At 42.3% G+C, this 22,947-nt stretch overlaps 1 protein-coding gene across 3 annotated transcripts in view; it reads left to right on the top strand.

Moving 5' to 3' along the window:
• METAP1 (methionyl aminopeptidase 1) overlaps positions 1–20,865 on the top strand; it is a 31,931-nt gene extending 11,066 nt beyond the window's left edge. The window contains exons 5-11 of one of the 3 annotated variants that reach the window (XM_068101075.2): positions 3,559–3,650; positions 8,985–9,068; positions 10,230–10,368; positions 13,074–13,205; positions 15,433–15,576; positions 18,110–18,175; positions 19,660–20,865. In XM_068101075.2, the coding sequence (XP_067957176.2) occupies positions 3,559–3,650; positions 8,985–9,068; positions 10,230–10,368; positions 13,074–13,205; positions 15,433–15,576; positions 18,110–18,175; positions 19,660–19,826 (824 nt within the window). In that variant the 3' untranslated portion in view covers positions 19,827–20,865. The remainder of the gene's footprint in view (positions 1–3,558; positions 3,651–8,984; positions 9,069–10,229; positions 10,369–13,073; positions 13,206–15,432; positions 15,577–18,109; positions 18,176–19,659) is intronic. The other 2 variants (XM_068101077.2, XM_068101076.2) reach the window with 2 other exon arrangements.
• The last annotated feature ends 2,082 nt before the right edge of the window (positions 20,866–22,947 follow it).

Here is a 22,947-nt window from a genome sequence, read left to right as displayed (position 1 = left end):
TGGAAGTGCGTTGCATGGCAATGCTGGTGTTCTCACAAAAAAAAACAGGGCTAATTCTACACGCAAGCCACAAACACGGCTCACTACCTTCCCCCGTGATAACCATTGAACGTTAGAGTGGTAGAGAAGGACTTCGAATTCAGAGCCAATTTCATTGCACAGCTCTTTGAAGATGCGATGATTCAGAGCACGGCTTCGCACGTAATTCACAGTTTCAATGACGATTTTCAGAACATTGGCCAGTTTTGGAGGCAGGGTTTTTGATGCCAGCGCGTGTCTGTGCAGGACGCAGTGCGTGACGATGATGTGTGGTGCATCGGCCTTCACCAGCGCTCCAAAACCGGAGTTGCATCCCAGCATAGCTGGAGCTCCGTCCAAGCAAACTGCAGACACCATGTTCCACGAGAGGCCGTTGCTTCTGAAGAAGTCGTCCACAAGCTTCTTCACGTCAGCTGCCTTCATCGTTGTTGTGAAAGGCTTGCAGAACAGAAAGTCTTCCTTGATCTCATCTCCTTTGACATAACGCACAGATAAGATGAGCTGGCTCAAATTCGAAACGTCGGTGGTCTCGTCGAGTTGAAGGCTGAATTTCGTCGGGCTCGCGACTAAATCTGCAACTACCTGGGCGAGGATGTCGTCGCTCATGTCGTCGTTTCTGCATCTGATGGTGTCATTTGAGAGTGGAACGAGAGACAACTTGTTTTCAGCAGCTTTTCCCAGCATGATGTTGGCCATCTTCAACGTGGCTGGTTTGATGAGTGTCTCGCCAACGGTGTGCGGTTTGCCCTGCTTTGCGATCATGTACGCAACTTCATACGACGCGGTGAGGATCGGTTTGTCAATTGGAACGAAGCCGAGAGTGGGCAAGGTAGCACTTGTGTGGAATCGGACTCTCTTCAATTTGAATTCATTCAGTCTGTGTACTGCCCCTCGCTGTGCAGTTTTTTGAAGTGTTCCCGTAGTTTTGCTGGTGCTATGCTGGAGTTGCTCAATTTGACATTGCAAAGCATGCATTGAGGACGCTGACTTCCGTCCCGTTCCGTCAAACACATGAACCCGTACCGCACGTAATCCTCCGACCACTTCCTTTTTTTGCTCGACATACTGCAAAAAAAAAAAGTAACAAACTGATCTTAATTGAGTTCGGGCAAATAATTATATGACAAAAATTTAAAAAGGAACATGCTTAAATATAATCAGTACCCCTCTGAAAACTGAGAAATTTTAACGAAGAAAACATAACTTATAGTTACAATGACGGGATTTATTATCTACTCAACTCTATGTCACCTCAAATCCCATTATAATATTACATAGAAAACTGTGAATTGTTAGTTTTGAATTGCGACCAAAGGAGTTATATCACCTCCACCTAATTTTCTGAGTAATTCAATCATATTTTATAATCACCATCCACTTTTGACTTTAATATAACTCTGAACCCGCCCTGCATATCCACAAACATTTCCAACTTACTTTTCAATTAATCAGTAACTCCAAAGTAAGGCGTGACCAATGACGCACAGTACACGGCAAGCTAATCGAGGCTATTCACTGGAATTTCCGAACACCTGCAAAGTCCAACATCCAGTAAGTAAGTAAGTAAGTAAGCACCATCAACAGAATAATTAGCAAGTTGCTCATTGATTCAACTTACTACAGTCAGTGTGAAACAACTTATCTTAAACACAGACCAGAGAAACCATGAATGGGATGGGAATACAATTACAAATAACATTTCCATTCGTTCGTAACATACATAACAAAATAATAATAATATTAATAATAAGCGTAATTGCACATCGATTCAAAATTGATACAAAACTAAAAACAAAAACAAAAAACAAATTGCAATGCGTTTCGGAGGACCTCCGCCAAAACCCTTGAGACTGGCTCACTGAACCCCTGGGGTTCGGTCGAACCCAGTTTGAGAACCATGGCTCCAGATGGAGCGACCATCACATCTTTCCCTAATCTGTTCATGTTGGTCTTGGCAAAGCATGTCTTTCATTGCTACATCGAACCAAAACTTTTTTCTTTTTCTTCAAAATTTAAACAAGATGTTTCTGTCCAAATATGCATTGTAATTGTGTTTTCTGTACTTTATATATGCACATGAAAGAAAAAAGGCAAAAGAAAATAAATTTTTTTGAAAAAAAGTACAATTATTTGTGTGTGTGTGTGTGTGTGTGTGTGTGTGTGTGTGTGTGTGTGTGTGTGTGTGTGTGTGTGTGTGTGTGTGTGTGTGTGTGTGTGTGTGTGTGTGTGTGTGTGTGTGTGTGTGTGAGGGATAGAATTGTAAGGAACAGAAATGAAAAATCGAGGTGTGTGTGTGTGTGTGTGTGTGTGTGTGTGTGTTAATATAATATTAATTTTCCGTAGTAGATGTGGGAAAGTGTTTTAGGCACCCACAAAAAAGGGAAAAAATTAAATAAATTGATGCTGGGCTGGTTTTGCTGGTTTTGGTGTTTTTGGATTTGGATTTTTTTGTAAAATACTTTATTGTCCTGATGCATTTCTAAACGTTGTATACTTAAGCCAAAGGTTTTTATGATTTATTTCTGGTCATTAGTGTCTGTGCATTTCCACATTACCTGTGGGCTGGTTCAGGTACTGACTATCTCATTTTGCTTTTCCATGAGCAAGTTTATGCCAGTCTTCCACTGAATTTTGATTTGTGCACCAGAATTTAGGGATAATGTCGTTATTCGGTTTTCTACTCATTAGCTGTGCCACCAATAGGTTATTTTTCACCCTTGTCTGTCTGTGTGCAGGATATATAAAAAATTTCAGTCGAATTTGGACGAAACTTCGTGGGCAGGTTGGGTTTGTGACGAGGCCAAATTTATTAGATTTTACTGAAAAATCTGGATCTGAGTTTTTAAAAAATTTTTCAAGTGATTATTCACCATGAGAGATGGGGCTAAACACGACATATAGTATATCTCCAAAAGTTGCGGATGACTTGGAACAAAACTAGGTGGATGAGTTGGTTTGGTGATGAAAACAAACCTATTCGATTTTGAAGGTCTGGATCCAGATCCGGCCTATCGGTGGGAAACAAAACGTAAACTGTTCAATCTGGCAGAGGTATGCACTCCACTTAATGTTGTTCTAGTTCTTAAGTGCATTGTGGTTTTTATTTTTTATTCAATTTTTTTTTTGTTCACTTTTTTTTTATCTACAATGTTATTATACCTTTGCTGTAATGTCCTTTGTATTTGTCCCATTTGCAAAAACCTGCATAACCAAAGATGGGTGTGGAGATGCTCGTTGTGGTTACTTGTGCAACAGTAATTTGATAATGTACAAGCATTGCCCATGTGCTGATGTATGTAAAGATGTAAAGATTAATATGATCCATACCACATATCACTTGATCCATACAGCATATCGGTGCGGCCTAATGATATCTGCCTTGAGCGTCTCAAATGATAATGGAGACCTGGAGCTTAGTTCCTATGTAGTGCAGTTCCATACTTGGTCATGGAGCCAACACATCAGTTGTCAGGATGAATAAATGGGAAGTAGTTAATGTTTCAGCTTTTCTCCCCACAGGAATCTCACGTACTGAGCGAGAGGTGAGGGGAAGCACGCAGATCAAGGTCCTCGCACCTGAAGAGATAGAAGGGATGCGAATTGCCTGCAGGGTATGTCTTCTTTGAAGTGGATTTGGTGTTTGCTTGTTTGCTTTACTCAACCCACATTGCTTGGAGAAGGATCAATCATTCGTTGTTGCATGGAAGCTGGAGCTTTTCCATTGTTTAAAGTATAAAAATTTGTCTAATCGACTTTTTTTTGCAAGAAACAGCTATGAAATAATTGTAAACATTATCAGGGTGAGGTGTCTTGGGTGGTGGGGTTATTACCACGCACACGCAAATTAAGACTTGGTTAAGCAATTGGTTCATGTCTGTCCGTCCATCTACAAACGTCAATTTATGATCGTGGAACTTGATTTGAATTGAATGTTGTATTTTAAACATGAATCGGAAGACAAATCTGTAGGTTAGCGGTACTTTGTCTCTGAATTTGTCCTGATCACACATGTGAGGAGTAAGGCATTATTTTTTTTACTCTGTCTGCCTATTTGATAGTCAAACGAAATTTAAAATCATTGCAAACAGGAAATTTGTGGTTTAAGGATGTTATATAGGATACAGGCATGAATAACTAATGTGGTGTGTTGAAAATCATTGAAATAAAAAATCATTGCAAACAGGAAACTCGTGGTTCAAGGACGATATATAGGACACAGGCACGAATAACTAATGTGGTGTGTTAGATAAGGTGATGTAAGAGCCACTGTGCCAACAGCGGTAAACTTCTGGAGTTTTTTTTTATACGACTGTTACAATCTTTATTCTATTCAAATTGAATTATATACTTTAACACTGCAGAACACAAATCACCTTCTTGCCATGCTATACATGGGCTAAGGCTCGTAATAGAGCTGACACGCACACACAGACATACTGACAAGATGTTTTGATGTTTAATATTTTGTCTGACTCTGGACCCACTGAGTAACCTCATCAATGATAATGGAGACCTGGAGCTTAGTTCCTATGTAGTGCAGTTCCATACTTGGTCGTGGAGCCAACACATCAGTTCTCAGGTACTGAGCGAGAGGTGAGGGGAAGCACGCAGATCAAGGTCCTCGCCCCTGAAGAGATAGAAGGGATGCGAATTGCCTGCAGGGTATGTCTTCTTTGAAGTGGATAGCTTAGTTCTTGCTATCCTTGCTTAGGATAGCAAGGCCACTCTGCCATGGAAGCCCGCTTGGAGTTTGCAAAAAAGCACCTAAAGGACTCTCAGCATGTGAGAAACAAGATCTGTGGGCTTTCATGTGTCTTTCACTGAGGAGAAGCTTCCGTCTGGCCACTCTGCCATAAAGCCCAGATCGGTGGAGTGTTGCAGTGATGGTTGTCCTTCTGGAAGTTTCTCCCATCTCCACACAGGATCTCTGGAGCTCAGAGTGACCATCGGGTTCTTGGTCACCTCTTTTACCAAGGCCCTTCTCCCCCGATTGCTCAGTTTGGCCGGGCGGCCAGCTCGAGGAAGAGTCCTGGTTGTTCCAAACTTCTTCCATTTAAGAATTATGGAGGCCACTGTGCTCTTGGGAACCTTCAATGCAGCAGAGATTTTTTTTGTAGGCTTCCCCAGATCTGTGCCTCGACACGATCATGTCTCTGAGTTCTGCAGGCAGTTCCTTCGACCTCATGGCTTGGTTTTTGCTCTGATATGCATTGTCAGCTGTGAGACCTTATATAGCCAGGTGTGTGCCTTTCCAAATCATGTCCAATCAATTGAATTTACCACAGGTGGACTCCAATCAAGGTGTAGAAACATCTCAAAGATGATCAAGAGAAATGGGAGGCACCTGAGCTAAATTTCAAGTGTCATAGCAAAGGGTCTGAATACTTATGTCAATGTGATATTTCAGTTTTTTCTTTTTAATAAATTTGCAAAACTTTCTAAAATCCTGTTTTCTCTTTGTCATTATGGGGGATTGAGTGTAGATTGATGAGGGAAAAAATGAATTTAAACGATTTCAGCATAAGGCTGCAACATTACAAAATATGAAAAAAGTGAAAGGGTCTGAATACTTTCTGAATGCACTGTATGCCCAAATGCGCATTTCTATGTGGTAAAACAAAAAGAACACACAATATCTTTATTGATGAAAGTACAACAATACAGGAACTAGAAAACAAAGCAGCCTACAAATACATTGGAATAGAAGAAGGTACCCAGGTTCAACACAAAAAAATGTGCCAAATTATCAGCAAAGAGTACCTACGCAGAACAAGACTAATTCTGAAGTCATCCCTCTCTCCAATTAACATAATCAAAGCTATAATCCAACTTGCAGTACTGATGTTCCAGTATAGCTGTGAAATTATAAACTGGCCACAACTGGGGATCAGCAACTTAGACACCAAAACAAGGCAACTTCTAACTATTCATAAGATATTCCACAAAAAACAATGCATTCCGAGGTTTTACTTGCCGAGACAAGAAGGAGGAGGCAGTGTAATGGAGCTTAACCAACTGCACTGAACAGCGTGTGTAGGACTAGCGGAGTATGTAAAAAGCTCAACAGACTATCAAATGAGATTTGTGCATGAGCTCGAAAACAACAAATCAGAAAAGGTATTCTTAATCCATTTAGCAACAAACTTCCAAAAGCAGGTGCAAGGGCAGGACACAAACTAAACAGGAAAACACAAGTGCAGGTATCCAACACAGGAAAACTAAACAGAAACAAATCTAGACCTGATGATCGCAATGAAGAAAAAGGAAAACTACAAAAATATATATTAGCAGATATACTCTGACAAATGGGAGAATGACAAAAGAGCAGGAAGATTCAAGAAAGAGCTTGACAGAACAGGGATTGATGAGGAAGGCCCATTGGAATGGCTAAGAAGAGGTAAAATTAATTGGGATGGAAAATGTGTCATCATAAATGCCCAAGGCCGAGGACACTACAACAATTGGTTTAAGAAAATGGTGGGATTGAGCCAATCGGACAAATGCAGGTTTTGTGTAGTCGAAACAGAAAGTTCCAGTCACCTCCTTTTGGGATGTAAAAAACTCATGTCAGAACAGTTGTACACAGAAAGACATGATGGCGTCTGTGGAGTAATCTACTGGCACATCTGTAAACATTTCAACGTTCCGGTCCCAGGACAATCATGCAAACACAGACCAAATCCGATCCTTGAAAAATGAACACATAGTGCTCACTGTTACGTGCTCCTCCCCAAACCCCGGTCACGGTGTACCTCCGAGCCCCGAGAGGAGTCACGGTAGAAATATGTGTTATTCTGTATGCCAATTATCAATGGTGAAAGTGAAACCACACCAATTGTTACCAACAAACAAGTATTGTATTAAGGTCACACAAGAATAACGGTACAGTAACAATATTAATCAAAAGTACAATCAATATATATCATTCCTATGATGGTACCATCAGTTTCGTAACATAAAACCCACTGTGCTCCAAGTGAGCGAAAATAACATCCCCAATGTCTCTTTCCCGGCTTCAAGCCAAAGTTGATTCCGGCTTCAAGCCAAAGTCGATCCACTCCAGTGATCCTCAGAACGATGTCCAATCGAGACCAGAATCCCATTGGGTTGACAGTTACACTGCCAAAGATGGGCGAAGGTGTCCTTGAGAAGCGACGGGGAAATCACACCTTCAGGTATGGACGTTTGACGGCTCTCAATCGGCGAACCGCAGATTTCCCACTCAAAAGCCACGTTACACACACACACACACACCAAATTAACGTCTGGATGCGGTGAGAATGGTTGAAGCGAAGTGAAAAACCTTGAGCGATGTGCAAAGCGCGTGAGTTAAAATGGCCGACGGCCCGTTCTCGTGGCGTAACGGCACTCCGATGATTCTCCTCGGAATCAACCGCAAAACCTGTCACACAGGTTTATCTGTCACAGCAATAACAACTCTGTCGCAGGAATCCCTTTCCTGGGAAACCCAAAGTTCACTCGTGACTCTCGTTCGCCAACGTTCGCTCCAGACCTCAAAGCAGCTATGCTTCTTGTCCGATTCACTCGCTCCGCCTTCTCTTCCTCCTCTTCCTCTTCATCGTCGTCCGGTTCCGGTTTCATTTAAAACATTAACTTTTTTACCTTTTGAAAATCGTAATCTCTATTTCCCTTAAACGACAACAATAATAGTACATGCAACCAAAAATGTTTACAGTGGATGAAAACCACAACAACGGAAGTGACGAATCCGTAACATCACGCATGACAAAATAATCCCATCAAGTGTGGACAATGCAAACGGAGCATTGAGACCGGACGTAGTGCTCAACACAAAAAGGAAAAGACGGCATTGCTGATTGAGGTTTCTGTTCCCAATGACTTTGGACTAAATGCTTCAGAAACAAAGAAAATGCTCAAATACCAGGATCTGAAAAATGAGGTCAAGAGGTCCTTCCGGGAGCTCACCCGCCCTTTGCCAGGTGTTGTTTTTGGTCCTGGAAAGGCGTCGCAGTCTTGATTGTTGAAATTGAAGGGTTTGGATTCACATTCAATTTCAAAAGCTGAAAAACGACTTTGAATAACATTTGTATTGTCATAATTTCTTCCTTACTGCTGATATTTCTTCAAAAAAAAAAATTGATCAATAAAACAATGCCGTGAAAGTCTTGTATTCTCAACTCGCCTAACTCAAGTCTCAACTCAGATAGAAAGCCTTACCCATGCAGTCTTGAGAAAAAGGGCAAGGGTGGGGTCTATGAGGAGAAAATTTGATTGGTTGAAATGATTTAAAATGCCATACTATTTTGTCCAAATACTCCTAAATGAAAGTATTTTGAAAGTGCTGAAAAGGAGATTTGTGTTTTACAGTGTTCAAGTATATAATTCAATTGAAATGAAATCGATTTTAAAGGTTGTAGAAAAAAAATTCCGGTGGTATACCGCTGTTAATGCAACGTCTTTTACACCACCGTAACAAGTTACTTTACTTCTTCATGCCTGTTGTTTTCGTCCTTTATGACGTCGTCAAAACCATTGGTTTCCTGTTTGGAGTGATTTTCTATTTTGTTTGATTGCCAGACACAGACGGACATTTTTTTTTAACCTTATGCATTTGCGCATGCGAGATTGGGAAAAATTTAGAGCCAATGTACTGCTAAGCTACAGGTTTGTTTTCCGATTTGTGTTCAATATACAGCATTCAATTTAAATTAAGTTAGTTCTCAAACATAAACTGACATTTGTGGATAGACAGACAGATGTGAGCCAATTGCTGAACCCTGCTCGTCGCTTTGCACCTGCGCGGTAATTATTAAGACCCTGGATGCTGTAACCAGCTCTGTGTCCATGGCACATACTTTGTCGGGCTGGGATTTCCACTGTTCCAGCTCTACCAAGGTGTATATTGGTGCTTTCATTCAAAGAATGCAGTGTAATAATACTGAAGCTTTTTTTTGGCTTTGCAGCTAGGCCGGGAAGTGCTGGATATTGCTGCAAGGATGATCCGGCCTGGTGTAACTACGGATGCAATCGACAATGTTGTGCACGAGGTGAGCTACAGTGCTGGAGTTTGTTGAAGTTCACTATTTGGCACTGCATATTCTGTGAGAGGCTCACAACTGTGAAACCTGCAGCCAAAAGGAAAACCAGGGTCCTCAAAGCTCATCTGTGTTCTCATAGCAGGGTTCACTGAATCACAGGCCTTGTAGTCCTTTGTACCACTTCCTCGGCAGCGATGTGACGCATCGCAAAGTGTCATGGAATTTTAAACGCCAACCAGTATAACACAACACACAACAAGACGAGCCTTTGTCAAGGCTACTTTCATTCTATGTCTTGCTTACAATTCAAATGATAGGTTTTATCAATTGAAAGTTGACAAAGTTATGCTCTTCACCATGGGAGGAAAGTGGAGCTAACATATCAGGCATCAATGAAGGGCTAATGCCTGAATCTGATTCAAAACCAACGATACCCCATGCCATATGCAATTATTTTGGGATAATTCCCAATTATTGATGTGGATACTTCACATCTATAAATCACCATTATTGCCATATGCACAAAAGTCCTCTTGTGGTTCCAGTGCTGCCATCCTAAAATGGGTAATGTACGTTGCTCTCTTTATTTATTTTTTTTAACAAAATATGTGGCATGCAAAGCAGTGAATGCCGAAGTTGAGCTGAATTTATTTTATTGCTAGCAGAGTTACCCGGCGTTGCCCGGAAAATAAATAGTCAGTCACGTGTGTGTCGTGGGCTTTTTATAGTCGGAGGAAGCCACGCCCCATGGGCACGCCCCTAGTCTAAATCTGATGCGCTCATGGTTTTTGGCGTGAGACCCCTCCATGGACCCCATCTTCCCTCTCCAAGTCACTTCCTTAGGCTGTCCATGAGGCACAACCGAACAAACAGACGTTCACAAATAGGTTTATAAAATAAGATGAGGTAGAGAGGATGCCTTTAATATAAACACGACGCATTTAGCACCTTAATGTCCAGTTATACATACTGTATATTTGAAGGATGAATCTTCCAGCCCGAATCTTGATGCACACATGCAGGACCCAAATGAGGGACTTTCCAAAATAATTTTCTTCGTTTTCATTGATCTTTCAGTCAGTCGGTGATTTGCAGCCTAATTGCTTCCAAATAACGATGAATGTCAATAATGAAAAGTGCCTGGTGAATGATTTTTTGGGGTGCATCCAGGCCTGCGTGGAGCGGAACTGTTATCCCTCTCCGCTCAACTACTACAGCTTTCCCAAGTCGTGCTGCACTTCAGTCAACGAGGTCATATGCCACGGAATCCCAGACCAACGACCCCTCTTGGATGGAGACATAATTAATGGTGAGCACGGTCAATTTGAAGTGATTTCCAGTGAATATGTTGGGAACAGTTTATTTTCTGGGGGAAAAAAAAAAAAAAAAAAAAAAAAAAATATATATATATATATATATATATATATATATATATATATATATACAGTATATATATATATATTTATATATTTATATATTATATATATATATATATATATTGTGTATATATATGCTATATCACAGCATATCTATCTATAATTCCAGTAATCTCTGTGTGTATGTTTGTATGTATGTATGTATGTATGTTTGTATGTTTGTCTGTGACCGCTGTTTCTCGACAACTACCGGTCCGATATACTTTAAACTTGCCAGGTATATTGCTGGGGACCCGAGGATGTGCCTTTTCAAGGTTTCATATTAATCGGAGAAGTAGTTACCGAGCTATGTCCAAAAAACGATTCAACCAATCAGAGAGCAGCGAGCTATCACGTGTGCCGAACGTGGCGAACAGACTCTGCCTCGGACGGCACATTTGAGAGCGTATTCATTTATTTCACGTTGGAAAACTATGTTGCCGTTAAACTATGTTTTAAAACTAATTAAAACTAATTTGCGATTCATCGTAACTGCGATTTGCGACCTTCCGGACAGTCAAATGAGGACGTCACTTCCGGACTTACGGATAGTCATAGTGACGCTGAACGTGGCGAGCAGACGCTGCCTCGGACGGCACATTTGAGAGGGTATTCATTTATTTGACGTTGCAATCTGTGTTGATTGTTGTAAGGTACGATCGATTGTAGTACATACATATTTATATTTTGTACATATTCATTACGGGCACGTCACGGGTACGGGTACGGTACGGGTACGGTACGGGTACGGTACGGGTACGGTACGGGTACGGTTCCGGGTACGGTACGGTTACGGGTACGCCACGTACGGGCACGTCCTAGTATATACAATGCTGTGACTTAGAAATACATTTTAACAAGGAGGGAACTCGGTAGGGCACATATCTCCGCCAGGCTGAACAGTTTACCTTAGCTTTTTTTGTATACATGGTCGAGGCTCGTTTACATTTTCTATCCCGCTGATGGGCTGGATCTGCACCGGTCCTTAACCAAAATCTAATGAGCTTGTTCTTGTCATCTACCCAACTCGTCCACCAAGTTTTGTCATAACCGGTCCACAACCTTTTGAAACATCGTGCTATAATTGTATCCTTTTTCTGGCCCTACGTCTCAATGATTAACCCTTTGAGTACGGATGACGTCCAGTGCAGCAACCCGCGAAAAAGTTTTTATGGACGGGTGACGTTACTACAGGTCATCGGCTATACCTATAAATAGATCGTCAGTACGTGGTTGCATTCCCGTACCAAAATGCCAAATTAATCCCGTACCGGGGGTATTTTTATCAAAAAAAAAAAATCCCGTACTCAAAGGGTTAAGAATCCCTTGAATTGTAGTGTCTGGATCTTCACCAAAATTGAATCAATTCGTCATGAGCACACACCCAACCTGTTCCCCAAGTTTTGTACAAATCCGGCTGACTTTTTGAGATATCCTGCTCACAAACGTGTGAATGCATAATCTATGGCCCACCTTCGGTGGCAGAGGTAATAATCTGCCACACACTGGGATCTTTTGAATCCACCAACTACCAGTGTTGATAAATGGGACCTTCATCTTAAAGGTCGACAGACCCATAATTTCTGATGTGATTATATAGATTTTTAAAATAATAAACAAAGAACTGAATGTGGTTTTTATTTCCAATAATCTTTTGAGGTGTTGCAGTTGGAAAACAAATCTGTTGGGTACCACCCCTAAAAATAGTGATGGTCATGCATGTCATCTGCATGATGTAATCAAAGGCAAGGTTGTCTCGGCATGCAACGGGTAATGGCCACACAACTCGCTTCAGACTCATGAGAAAGTGAATTTGACAGATTTTTCTGATCAACAATCCTCTGATAGTCTAAATCATTATAAAAACTACCTGCAGCAAAAGAAAATCCTGCGATGTAGTGGGTCACATGGTTAATAAAATCGCCATTTTTTGGAGGTGTGGGGGCAATTGAGCATAAAGGTCACCCAAAAACATTAATATCTTTCTTCCAAGATATTCATTCAAAAAAACAATGATTAAGTGTTAAGTGAAGCAATGTCTATTAATTAAACCAAACATGATTTTCTGTGTCTGTGGCCCTTTAACGTCCTTCCGATGGTCCACATATTGATGTCTTGCCCTGCATGTGGAACACCAGGTTAACTGTTTATACCTGGATTGAGAATTGAGATTCTAACACTGGTTAGACAGCTCAAAGATGAATGTGCACATCTCGATGCAATCCTGCCAGCCCCTTCTCCCATACAGAGCTAAAAACGGTCAAAATATGTTTTCTCATAAGATTGCTCAATAATTTATATCAATATATGATGTTTACAGTGTCTTAATTGTTGATAAGTCGAGAAAGTTCAATATCCCAATGCTTTCGAAAAAAACCAGGGGGGGATATTGTAATCAGCTCTGCCTGTCAGACAATCTCCTCCTAAACATTTGTGCAGAAATTCGCCAAACTTTGGAGTTGTGATCTCCACTGGAGGGTGCCATGCTTGCATACCTGTACCAACTTCCTCTTTTATTGTAACCGTCCGTATTACAATTATTTGCGTGAACAAAATGGTAATTTTTTTTTTTTTTTTTGGGGAAAAAAACATTTTGCAGTGGACATAACGGTGTACCATGGTGGATTCCACGGAGATCTCAATGAGACGTTCTTTGTGGGCACGGTGAACGAAGCATCCAAGAAGCTAGTTCGAGTTGCATACGAGTCTCTGATGCTTGCCATCGCGGAAGGTGAGGTGACTGTTGTTTTTATTTATTTATTTTTAACATGTGCTGCTGCTTTCATGTGTAATTATTTTGATACATTGGGATGGTACACACATTGATGAATCACTCTGCCAATATAAACATTATGAAGTTGTGGAAATCAACTTTTGCTTCAATCCTAATATGGTACAAGTAAAAAGAAAACTCAAATTTCCTCATTCATCATTCCTGCTGAAATGTGGCACAAACTGCTCTTGGTCATTGTGGTCGTTTAGGTTTCCTTTCCTGTCAGCTCTGCAAATCGGTTGACTGACTTCATACCCAAGTCAAGAGATATTCTAGTTTGCTCGGGTTTTCCCTGGTTGACCAATGTAATGCACTTTAAAATTAGCTGCACCCTGCCTATGCACGATTCGGCAATGGAATGAATATATATATATATATTTTTGTATACAAGTTCTAGGCTCGTGAAAGAGCTAACATTAATCACATAGAAAGTCAAACCAACACATGAAACACAAAATAAGGGGAGCGGTAGACAAGATGGGGAGAGACTCTCACACTCTTACAATGTCTCTCCGAAAGAGAGACTGGAAAAACTGGTTTTGAAAAAACAAACAAACTGAAAAACAGTTTCAGACTGGAAAACCCTCCCATCTACTTTCTCAACAATCCTCTCCAAGAAGTTCTGTCGCTCAAGCTTTTGGTTCTCACTATCTGCCATGATCTTTCTTGGGAAAACCACATTTCCAAGCTGGCCTCCAAAGCCAGTCGCCGACTGGGCATCCTCCGTCGTGCGAAGTCCTTCCTTGGCACACCTGAGCTCCTCACCACATACAAGGCTTTCATCCGCAGCTCATTGGAATACTGTTCCTCCCTCTGGGCTGGTGCTCCTGCCTCACACCTAGCTCGGCTTCACGCTGTTGAAACCAAAGCTTTCAGGATCATTGGAATCTCCTGCGATGAAGTTAACTCCGAGGGCCTTTCACTCACTCACCGCAGGCAGGTTGGTGGTCTTTCTATCTTCTACCGACTCCTCTCTGGCCTTGCTCCCCCAGCTCTCTCTGTGCGTTGTCCCCCAAATATTCCTACAGGTCGCACAAGATCTGCCAGCAACCCTCTGATGGATGGCATGTGGTGAGGTGGAAAGAACTGGGAAGTGGCCGTGTGCTGTGTGCAGGAAGGGTGTCTGAGTGAATTACATTCAATGTACAATGTGCGCTGAGTGGATTCATCAAAAATGTAGTGGTTTGAGAGGGTCATTAACCAGTGTGGCAGCTACATTCAAGTGTAAGGTGTGCACAGAGGGAGCTGCAGATGGAGAAAATGTTGAGTTGGATATTGGAGACGGCGTGAAGCTGGAAGGTGTGAAAACATTTTGCTACCTAGGAGGCGTGCTGAATGGAGAAGGTGGATCAGACTCGGCAACGGTTGCTCGAGTGAGATGTGCATGGAAGAAGTTTCGGGAACTGAGTGGCGTGCTGACGAGGAGGGGAGTGTCGTTGAAGCTGAAGGGAAAGGTGTATGCTGCATGTGTGAGAAGTGTTATGATTTATGGGAGCTAGACATGGGTAATGAACGTAGAGCAGCAACGAAGGCTGGAAAGGGTGGAAATACGAATGGTTCGGTGGATGTGTGGAGTGTCGTTGAGAGAGAGGAAGACAAATGATGAATTGCGAAAGATGATGGGAATAGAGCCTGTGATTGATGCTGTAAAAGAAACAGGTTGAGATGGTTCAGTCATGTGTTGAGGAAGGATGAAAGTGACTGGTTGAGAAGAGTGATGGAAATGAATGTTGAAGGAAGTAGAGGATGGGGAAGACCGAGAAAGACTTGGCGAAAGGTGGTGGAGAAGAAATGCGGGCAAGAGGGTTAACAAGGAGAGACGCAGAAAATAGGGCAAAATGGAGAAGATTGTCATGGGGCCTGCAAGGCTAACCCTCCCGCCCCCCCCCCCCTCCCCCTCTAGCAGGGAAAATGGCCTTAAAATGCTTGTTGTTTTGTATTTGATGGAGGAAGCCACAATATATATGAACGTTAAAAAGTGAATCATAGACCCAATACTTTTGTTGTCCAACTTGATGGAAATTGTAATTGGCATTTCATACTAATTTCTCATATTTTGGTCTCCTTAAGCAGTCTTGCTGCACTTTGCTGAGCTTTGCCTCGTTGTCTTGTTGCCTGCACACGATCAGAATAACTCTGCTGAACCCCTCCCTTGGCCTGTGACCACCCTACCTACCACATTTAGTGAAGCCTGGAACCAGGTACAGGGACGTGGGCAATGTCATCCAGAAGCACACGCAGATGCATGGCTTCTCTGTGGTACGAAGTTACTGCGGTCACGGCATCCATCGCCTCTTCCACACAGCACCAAATGTGCCTCACTATGCGAGTATGCCCTTTGTGTTCAGCACTCATTTGATCTTTGTCTCACACAACTCTTCATCCTGTGCGTTGGGATTTGTATTGTCAATGTGCGCTTTGTTTTTTGTTGTTGGTTTTTCTTACCAAAGGAATAACATTGTCGAGTGGCATGAGAGTGCAGCACTAGTTTATTTTGTACATTGTGCTAACATTACAAAACCACAAGGCAGATTTCCTCATGGCGCTAAAGTCAGCCATTCACAGAGGAAATTTGTCTGGGTCTGGGTGAATAGCCGTGTGTATTTGTTTATTAACTCAACTGGACTATGTCCAGCTGAGTTTTTGCCGACACCCAGTGTCCGTCGTCCGTCGTCTGTCTGTCGTCTGTAAACAATTCGACGTCTACGCTCTAAAAGTCACAAATATTGATTAAATTTGATGAAACTTGTTATGCAGCATCTTTAAGACATAAACTAGTTTGGGATTGCATTTGGGCGTTGCACGCACAAAAATGGGCGTGGCAGGGCGGCCATATTGAAAAATCAATTTTTGTCAATCTGGTACTTTTTTTTTTTTTTTTTTTTTTTTGTATACAGAATGGAGGCTCGTGAAAGAGCTAACATTTATTTCACAAACAAATCAACCAGACAAACAAAATATATAAAAAGAGGGAGCGGAAAACAAGATGGGGAGAGAAGGGGAAGCACACAAACACAACATTTGAGAGCAGGGAGATGTGTGGAAGGGAGGGGGCTTGGGGGGAGGAGGTTTGGGAAGGGGGGGGGGGGGGATGGGAGAAGTGAAGTATAAAACACAAGGACACCAAGGAATTCCAGGACAGAAGTTGGTATTTCAAAAAAGTGGATTCGGGGTGAAATTAGCAGGGGTAGACAAGATCAAGGTTTTGGATGGGGGAAGATAAGAGATGGTGGTGAACAGCTGGTTAGACAGATGGTGGTTACTTCCTAATCTAGCTAGAAGGCTGAAACTTGGTGTGTAGACAGTATGTAACAAACCTCAATACATATATTACGGGTTTTGACGATGTCCGAAAAATGACTTCGTCGTGACCTATGACATGACTTGACCCATAAACATCAGTTTGGACGACGTCCAAGCTCTGAAAGTCACAAATACTGATCAAATTTGCTGAAACTTGTGCCTTTTGCCACATAGTTTGTGGTTCTATTATGCATATTCTAACCATATTGGTATAGACCAGTTGAGTTCAGGTTCCCTGGAACCTCTAGTTTATTTTAAAGTGGAAAGTACAGTGAGTGGGACGATTCTAACCCATTGTCATTCAGAACGTCTTCTTTTGTATGCAGCACGTTTCTGTGGGTAGCATTATTCGCTGCGGGCGCAGCTGTGCCGCTGATGCAGTGCCCCCTGTAGGTTAGAGCAGGAATTTGGCTAGGGTGCAGTTAATAGCTCGCCTACTCTTCACGAAGGACAACACGGGGTCTTTAACGTCCACCACTAATGCTAGTCCACAGGATCCCAGTTTAACCTTAACCTGAGGGACAGGACACAGATTGATGAATCGCTCTGCCTGAGAAACGCCAGGATGACAATTTGTCGCTTTGATTTAAACCCAGGCGGGACAGTTCAGAGGCGGATGTGCATACCTCTAGGCTATGCAGCAAGCCCATCATACAGAACAACCTCTTATAAGTGGAGTAGCATCACATGGAGACCAGACCAGGTGGGGTGTGCAGATTATCCGACCCTGTGAAGGTCTTCATTGGAGCAGCTACGTTTTTACCAATGAATAGTGATTTGGCAATTCTCTCATGACTACCTTGACCTCCTGAAGATTAGAATCAAAATCTGTAATACTGCTGCCCTCACCTGGATTTGAACTTAACCTCCAGGATCCAATTCCAGTGGTCCTACCTATAGGCCACCAATATACCTGGATTCATTCACATAGAAGAATGACCTCTGTGTTGGGCCGGTTTGATTAATAGACTCATCAAGCAAACTCACATCAAGTTTGATAGCACACTCATGTGCTCGCTGTAATAGACTCATGATAATTTAGCATAATGTGTTGTTGAGGAAACTAAGCGTGTCTGTAATTTTGCCCACCCTTCCAGATGGCGTGTTGTCAAAGCAACACGCAATTTAATACCTTACCTTCATTTGTTTAAAATGCTATGCTCGCTTTCTTTGCACTAGAAGCAACATTGCTTCCTCCTCTGGGCACAATCCATTTTCCCAAGATGGCGTTATTGAATTAGTCATTCGGCTTCAAATTTATACAAATCTAGGTTAAAATATTGTCTCATTTGTCTGTCTAGCTTTCCCCAATATTTTATTTATTTATTATTGCTCTGATGATGCAATCAAAAAATTCCAACCCCAGAGCTTTGATTGCTTTCCCGATACCCTGTTTCAAAAATGGGATGGAGGAAGCAGCACTTCTCCCACTGGGCCTTGTCAGTCTTTGAATGCTGACTTGATGACGAAAACAACCTGTCGTTACTTGAACCCTGATATTTGGCCTTTTTTCCACTCGCACTTTGTCATTCACAACTTGTCAATGTTCTTTATTCCAGAAAACAAAGCGATTGGGGTCATGAAGTCGGGGCACGTGTTCACTATTGAGCCCATGATTTCTGAAGGTACGTTTTGATGTCATGCGTAATTACCTCTGCCACCAAAGGTGGATGGAAGTTATGTTTTCACCCCTGTCTGTTTGTTTGTCTGAACAAGATATCTCAAAAAGCTGTGGACAGATTCGGACGAAATTTGGCGGAGGTAGCGTATGTGACGAGGACAAAATTATTAGATTTTGGTGAAGATCTGGTTTCGGATCCGGCTTGTAGAAATTTTTAAGTGATTCTTCACCATTGGAAGATTGGGGAAAAAAACGATTTATAGCAGGGTATCTCAAAAAGTTGTGGACGGATTTGGACAAAACATGGTGGATAGGTTGGGTGTGTGACGAGGAAGAATTGCTTCAATTTTGGTGAAGATTCGAATCTGTATCCGGATCAGAGAATTTTAAAAGTGATTCTTCACCATCGAGTGATGTGGCTAAAACCGATACATAGCACGATATCTCAAAACGTTATGGACGGATTTGAACGAAACTTGGTGGATCAAAGCATTTTTGAAACGAGAATTATTTAATTTTTAAGTTATTCTTCACCATTGAGAGATCGGGCTAAAAGCGATAGATAACATGATATTTGAGAAAGTTATGGACGAGTTATTACTAAACAAGGTGGACGAGTTGGTCAGGTGACAAGAACAAGTCGATTAGATTTTGGTTCAGGTCCGAATCCAGATCCGGCCTATCAGTGGGATACAAAACATAAACTGTTCAGCCTGGCGGAGGTATGCATCTACCGAGTGCTGTTCTAATTTACCCATTATTTCTTAATTTGATTGCGTATTGAAGCGATTGCGTATTAATTTGACTCCATGAAAATGTTGGTGTTGACTTAGTGGTTAGGGTGCCGGCTTGGGATCTTAGGATCCTGAGTTCGAATCCCGGTCGATCGCTGAATTAACGCCAGTGGGGTTGACTCAGCCTGTCATCCTTCCGAGGTCGGCAAATGGAGTACCAGCTTGCTGGGATGAATGATCCCGGTGTGTACCCCGGTTTAGAATAGGTACACCGTATCCCTGCGCATCGTAAGAGGCGACTAAGGGTTGGCGTCAGGAAGGGCATCCGGCCATAAAAACTGCCTCAAAAAGGGAACCATGAGGTCATGGGGCCCGCAAGGCTAACCCCCGCTTTAGCGGGGAAAAATGGCCTCAAAAACGATCATTCATTCATTCATTCATTCATGAAAATGTATTTCCAACTCTTGAGTTGTGCTAGTTTGCTTGATGTGATTTGTCATTTCAATGGTTTCTAATGAGCTCTGCTATATTAGTTGGCGCAGCTAATGTTTATCTTTCATCAAACATTTCATTCCATGTTTCAAATGTATAAATATGATTGAAAAAACAAAATTGTCCCTTGCACATTGTTCTCAATTTATCCAGGTGAAAACAGTTGAGGTACCATTTACACTGCCAACCACTTGTAGCAGGGCTGCATAAATGGTGTGTAGCTGCGATATTCTCTTCTCATTCTGCCATCATGCTTCCCCAGGCACTTGGCAAGATGAGACGTGGCCAGACCTGTGGACGGCAGTCACGAAGGATGGGCGGCGCTCGGCACAGTTTGAACACACGCTGCTAGTTACCGACGTAGGCTGTGACATTCTGACGCGGAGATCCGACGCCGATGGCCTCCCCCACTTCCTCACTCAAAGTTGAGGTTTTGCTCGCTTCCCTGGACTGGGGTGATTGTTTACCACGTGGCCTGAAACTTTAATTCCCATGCATTTCCTTTCTATTCGAAGGCCCAACAGCTTTTATTTTTGCTTGTGGTTGGACTGAATAAATGTGAGACTTGTGAATGAGTATGGTCTCATCACTGGACAGCTGCGTCACTGCAGAGCTTTGCCACCGTTATTTATACTTCTCATAACCAAAACTTCCGTTTGTTTCATTCCAAACAGAGATTCATCCATTCGTATCGTCCATCTGCCGTTTGCTCAGTGGTTTTAATCGGTGACCATTTCCTAACCTGCTTTGGCCTTGCTTTTCAGTTGCTTTGGCTGAGCTAATGAATCCTCTAATTTCCAAGAATCTTCATCAGTGCATTTGGGTACATCGAGGGCGAATTGAATCAAATGATTGTACGAGGGGCTTCAAATTTAGCCTGAAGTTTTGTTTATTCTTGTATGTCTATTAAAAAAAGATAGTACTTTTTTTCAAGGCATTCTCAAGCTTTGGACATTGTCCCAGGCTTTTGTCTGCTTTAAGTGGAGAATAATTGAAGGCGTTTGCATGTTGTTTGTCAACAAGTTCTTGGCCGAAGGTCTACTTTAATAGGGATGTCAAAATATTGTGAGATCATGTACCATACTGCCTTTTATAAACAAAATCCCAAGTTTAATTTGAAGTCCCCTTATGTATTTTAGCTGTGACCACCAACAGCCGTGTGCTGTTACTTTACCGAGTTCATTGTATGCAATATTTAGCAGATGCGATGTTATATAATTTGATATGCAAATTTCAGTGATGCAGGCAACTTATTCCAAGGAGGTTAAAAGTGTCAGCAGATTGTGGCCTTCCAAAGGGATAGTATTTCATGGCAGGATGAGCGGTTCATGTTCATACCGAGAATATGGAAAAGTATAATTTTTATTTTTTATTTTTAACCTGAATTGCATCCTTGCCCAACCACTTTGGTTTATACTGCAATCATCCAGAAAGACAGCTGTTTACATTAAAAGGCCATGAACTATTAGATGTGTTTGTTTGACAGTCTTGGACATCCGAGAAGGATCCTTGATTTGCTCTACAGTTAAAGGCATAAACGAGCACAATTGTTGCCGGGATATCCGCATCATTACTTCCACCACCTAAGGTGGATGGAGGTTGTTTTCATCCCTGTCATTTGTTTGGGAGCAGGATATCCCAAAAAGTTGTGGATGGGTTTGTTAGGTGACGAGAACAAGCCGATACGACTTTGCCGAGGGTCCGAATCCAGATCAGTGGGATACAAAACGAGAACTGTTCAGCCTCGCGGAGATATGCGCTCTACGGAGTGGCGTCGTAGTTTGTAATGAGTACTAGGGGAAACGTTCTCATCCACAGACTTGATTGTGTGGTCATTCCAACATTTTAAGCAAATTATGTGCACATTTTTTTAAATCTTGGGAAGGAAAGGAAACTGCAGGTTCGTGTTAAAACACAATGCAGTAATTGGAAATTTGAGCCAAACTAATCTGATTTTAAAAGTGAGCGTGACAACTGAGCATTTCTGAATATCAATTGTCAAGGAGTCTCCCTTGTCTTGCATGTAATTCTACAAGGTAGCGTTTACTTCATTAGAAGGATTCCTCAATGTAAATTAAATGTAGCCAATGAAATACAAATTGAAAATTACTTTCCCCCCTTTTTTGTATACAAAGTCTAGGCTCATGGAAGAGCTAGAACACAGAACTGATCAGGATCCAGCAGCAGAAAGGGAGAGGGGAAACACCAACAGCAGGGACGAGGGACAAAATAGATTGATTGCGACGGATAAACAAAGAATGAGAGGCTGGTGAGAATCCAGGGGGTACAGAAACCAGGTAGATACAGAAGCAAACTGTCGGGAAGGAAAAACTAAATTTGAAGGGTTGGGGGAGGGAGGAAGGACAGGTGGTTTAACGGGTAAAAGCTCATGGCTTTGGATTGGGGGATGATCTGCGATGGTGGTGAACAGCTGTATTGAATAGCTGGAGGGAAGAATGACATTGAAGAGGATGTGGAAGTTGATTCCATCGGTGGGAGGAGGAATGAATGAGTGGAGGTGAGCAGTGATTATGCATTTTGGGGGTTTCACAAGAAGAGGGTTGCTGGTGAACCACGTGTGCCCTGCAGCAACCTAGGGGGGGGGGGGGGGGGGGGGGACAAATAATAGAGATGACAGAGGGTGCAAGACCAGAAAGAAGCAGAGGAAGATACACCACTGACCTGTCTGTGCTGGGAAAGTGATAGGCCCATACACTCTGTTTCATCTCGGGAGATTTACGTGATATTGAAGGCCTTGGTTTCCATGGCGTCAAGCTGAGCCAGGTGTGAGGCATTGGCGCCATCCCAGATGGGAGAGAAGTGTTCCATCAACCTGCAGGTGAAGGCCTTGCAAGTAAATGAGTTCAGAAATGCCAAGTAAGGACTTTGTAAGATGGAGGATGCCCAGTTGGTGGGTGGCTTTGGAGCCCAACTTTGAAATGTGGTTTGCCCAAGAAAGATCATGGCTGATTAATGAGACCCTGCAGGAGTTTGAATGACTGAACTTCTTCAAGAGGATTGTTAAGTAGATAGGAAGATTTGCAATATGGTCCTTTTGGAGAGAGTGAGAGTGAGATGTTTCAGGATTGGAGGACATATTCCAAGTGTTTGACCATCTTGTGATTTTATTTTTCAATCTGAAGAGAGGGAAGAGGCTGCAGCCTATCTGTGCAGGATGAGGGATGTCATGGCAGAGCCATCAGCAAATAGCTAAAGAGGATTTTTCTAGAGAATCAGAGAGATCATTGTTGAAGATTATGAATCAGACTGGGCCCAGACACTCCAGACTTGACAGGAGGATGCTGATGTGGCAGTCTCAGTACAGTAGACTGTGGGGCAGTACCAGACAGTACTATGGAGTATGGCTGTACCAGAACGTGAAGGACAGTACTGAGAGCGACAATACCAGAGTATGGGACAGAGTACCTAGCTGTACCGCAGAGTGTAGTAGTCACGACTACCGAGGCAGGTTGAGAGATGAGTCAGGAGCAACAGGGATCCGACGGAACCTGTGGTTTGAGCCCTGCTTGTTGCAACATCTTGCCGTGAT

Source organism: Myxine glutinosa, chromosome 4, assembly GCF_964187855.1.
Source record: "Myxine glutinosa chromosome 4, kmMyxGlut1.1, whole genome shotgun sequence".
NCBI classification, from domain to species: Eukaryota; Metazoa; Chordata; class Myxini; order Myxiniformes; family Myxinidae; genus Myxine; species Myxine glutinosa.
The sequence above is the reverse complement of the archived record's forward strand: the minus strand, read 5'-3'. Positions and strand labels throughout refer to the sequence as shown.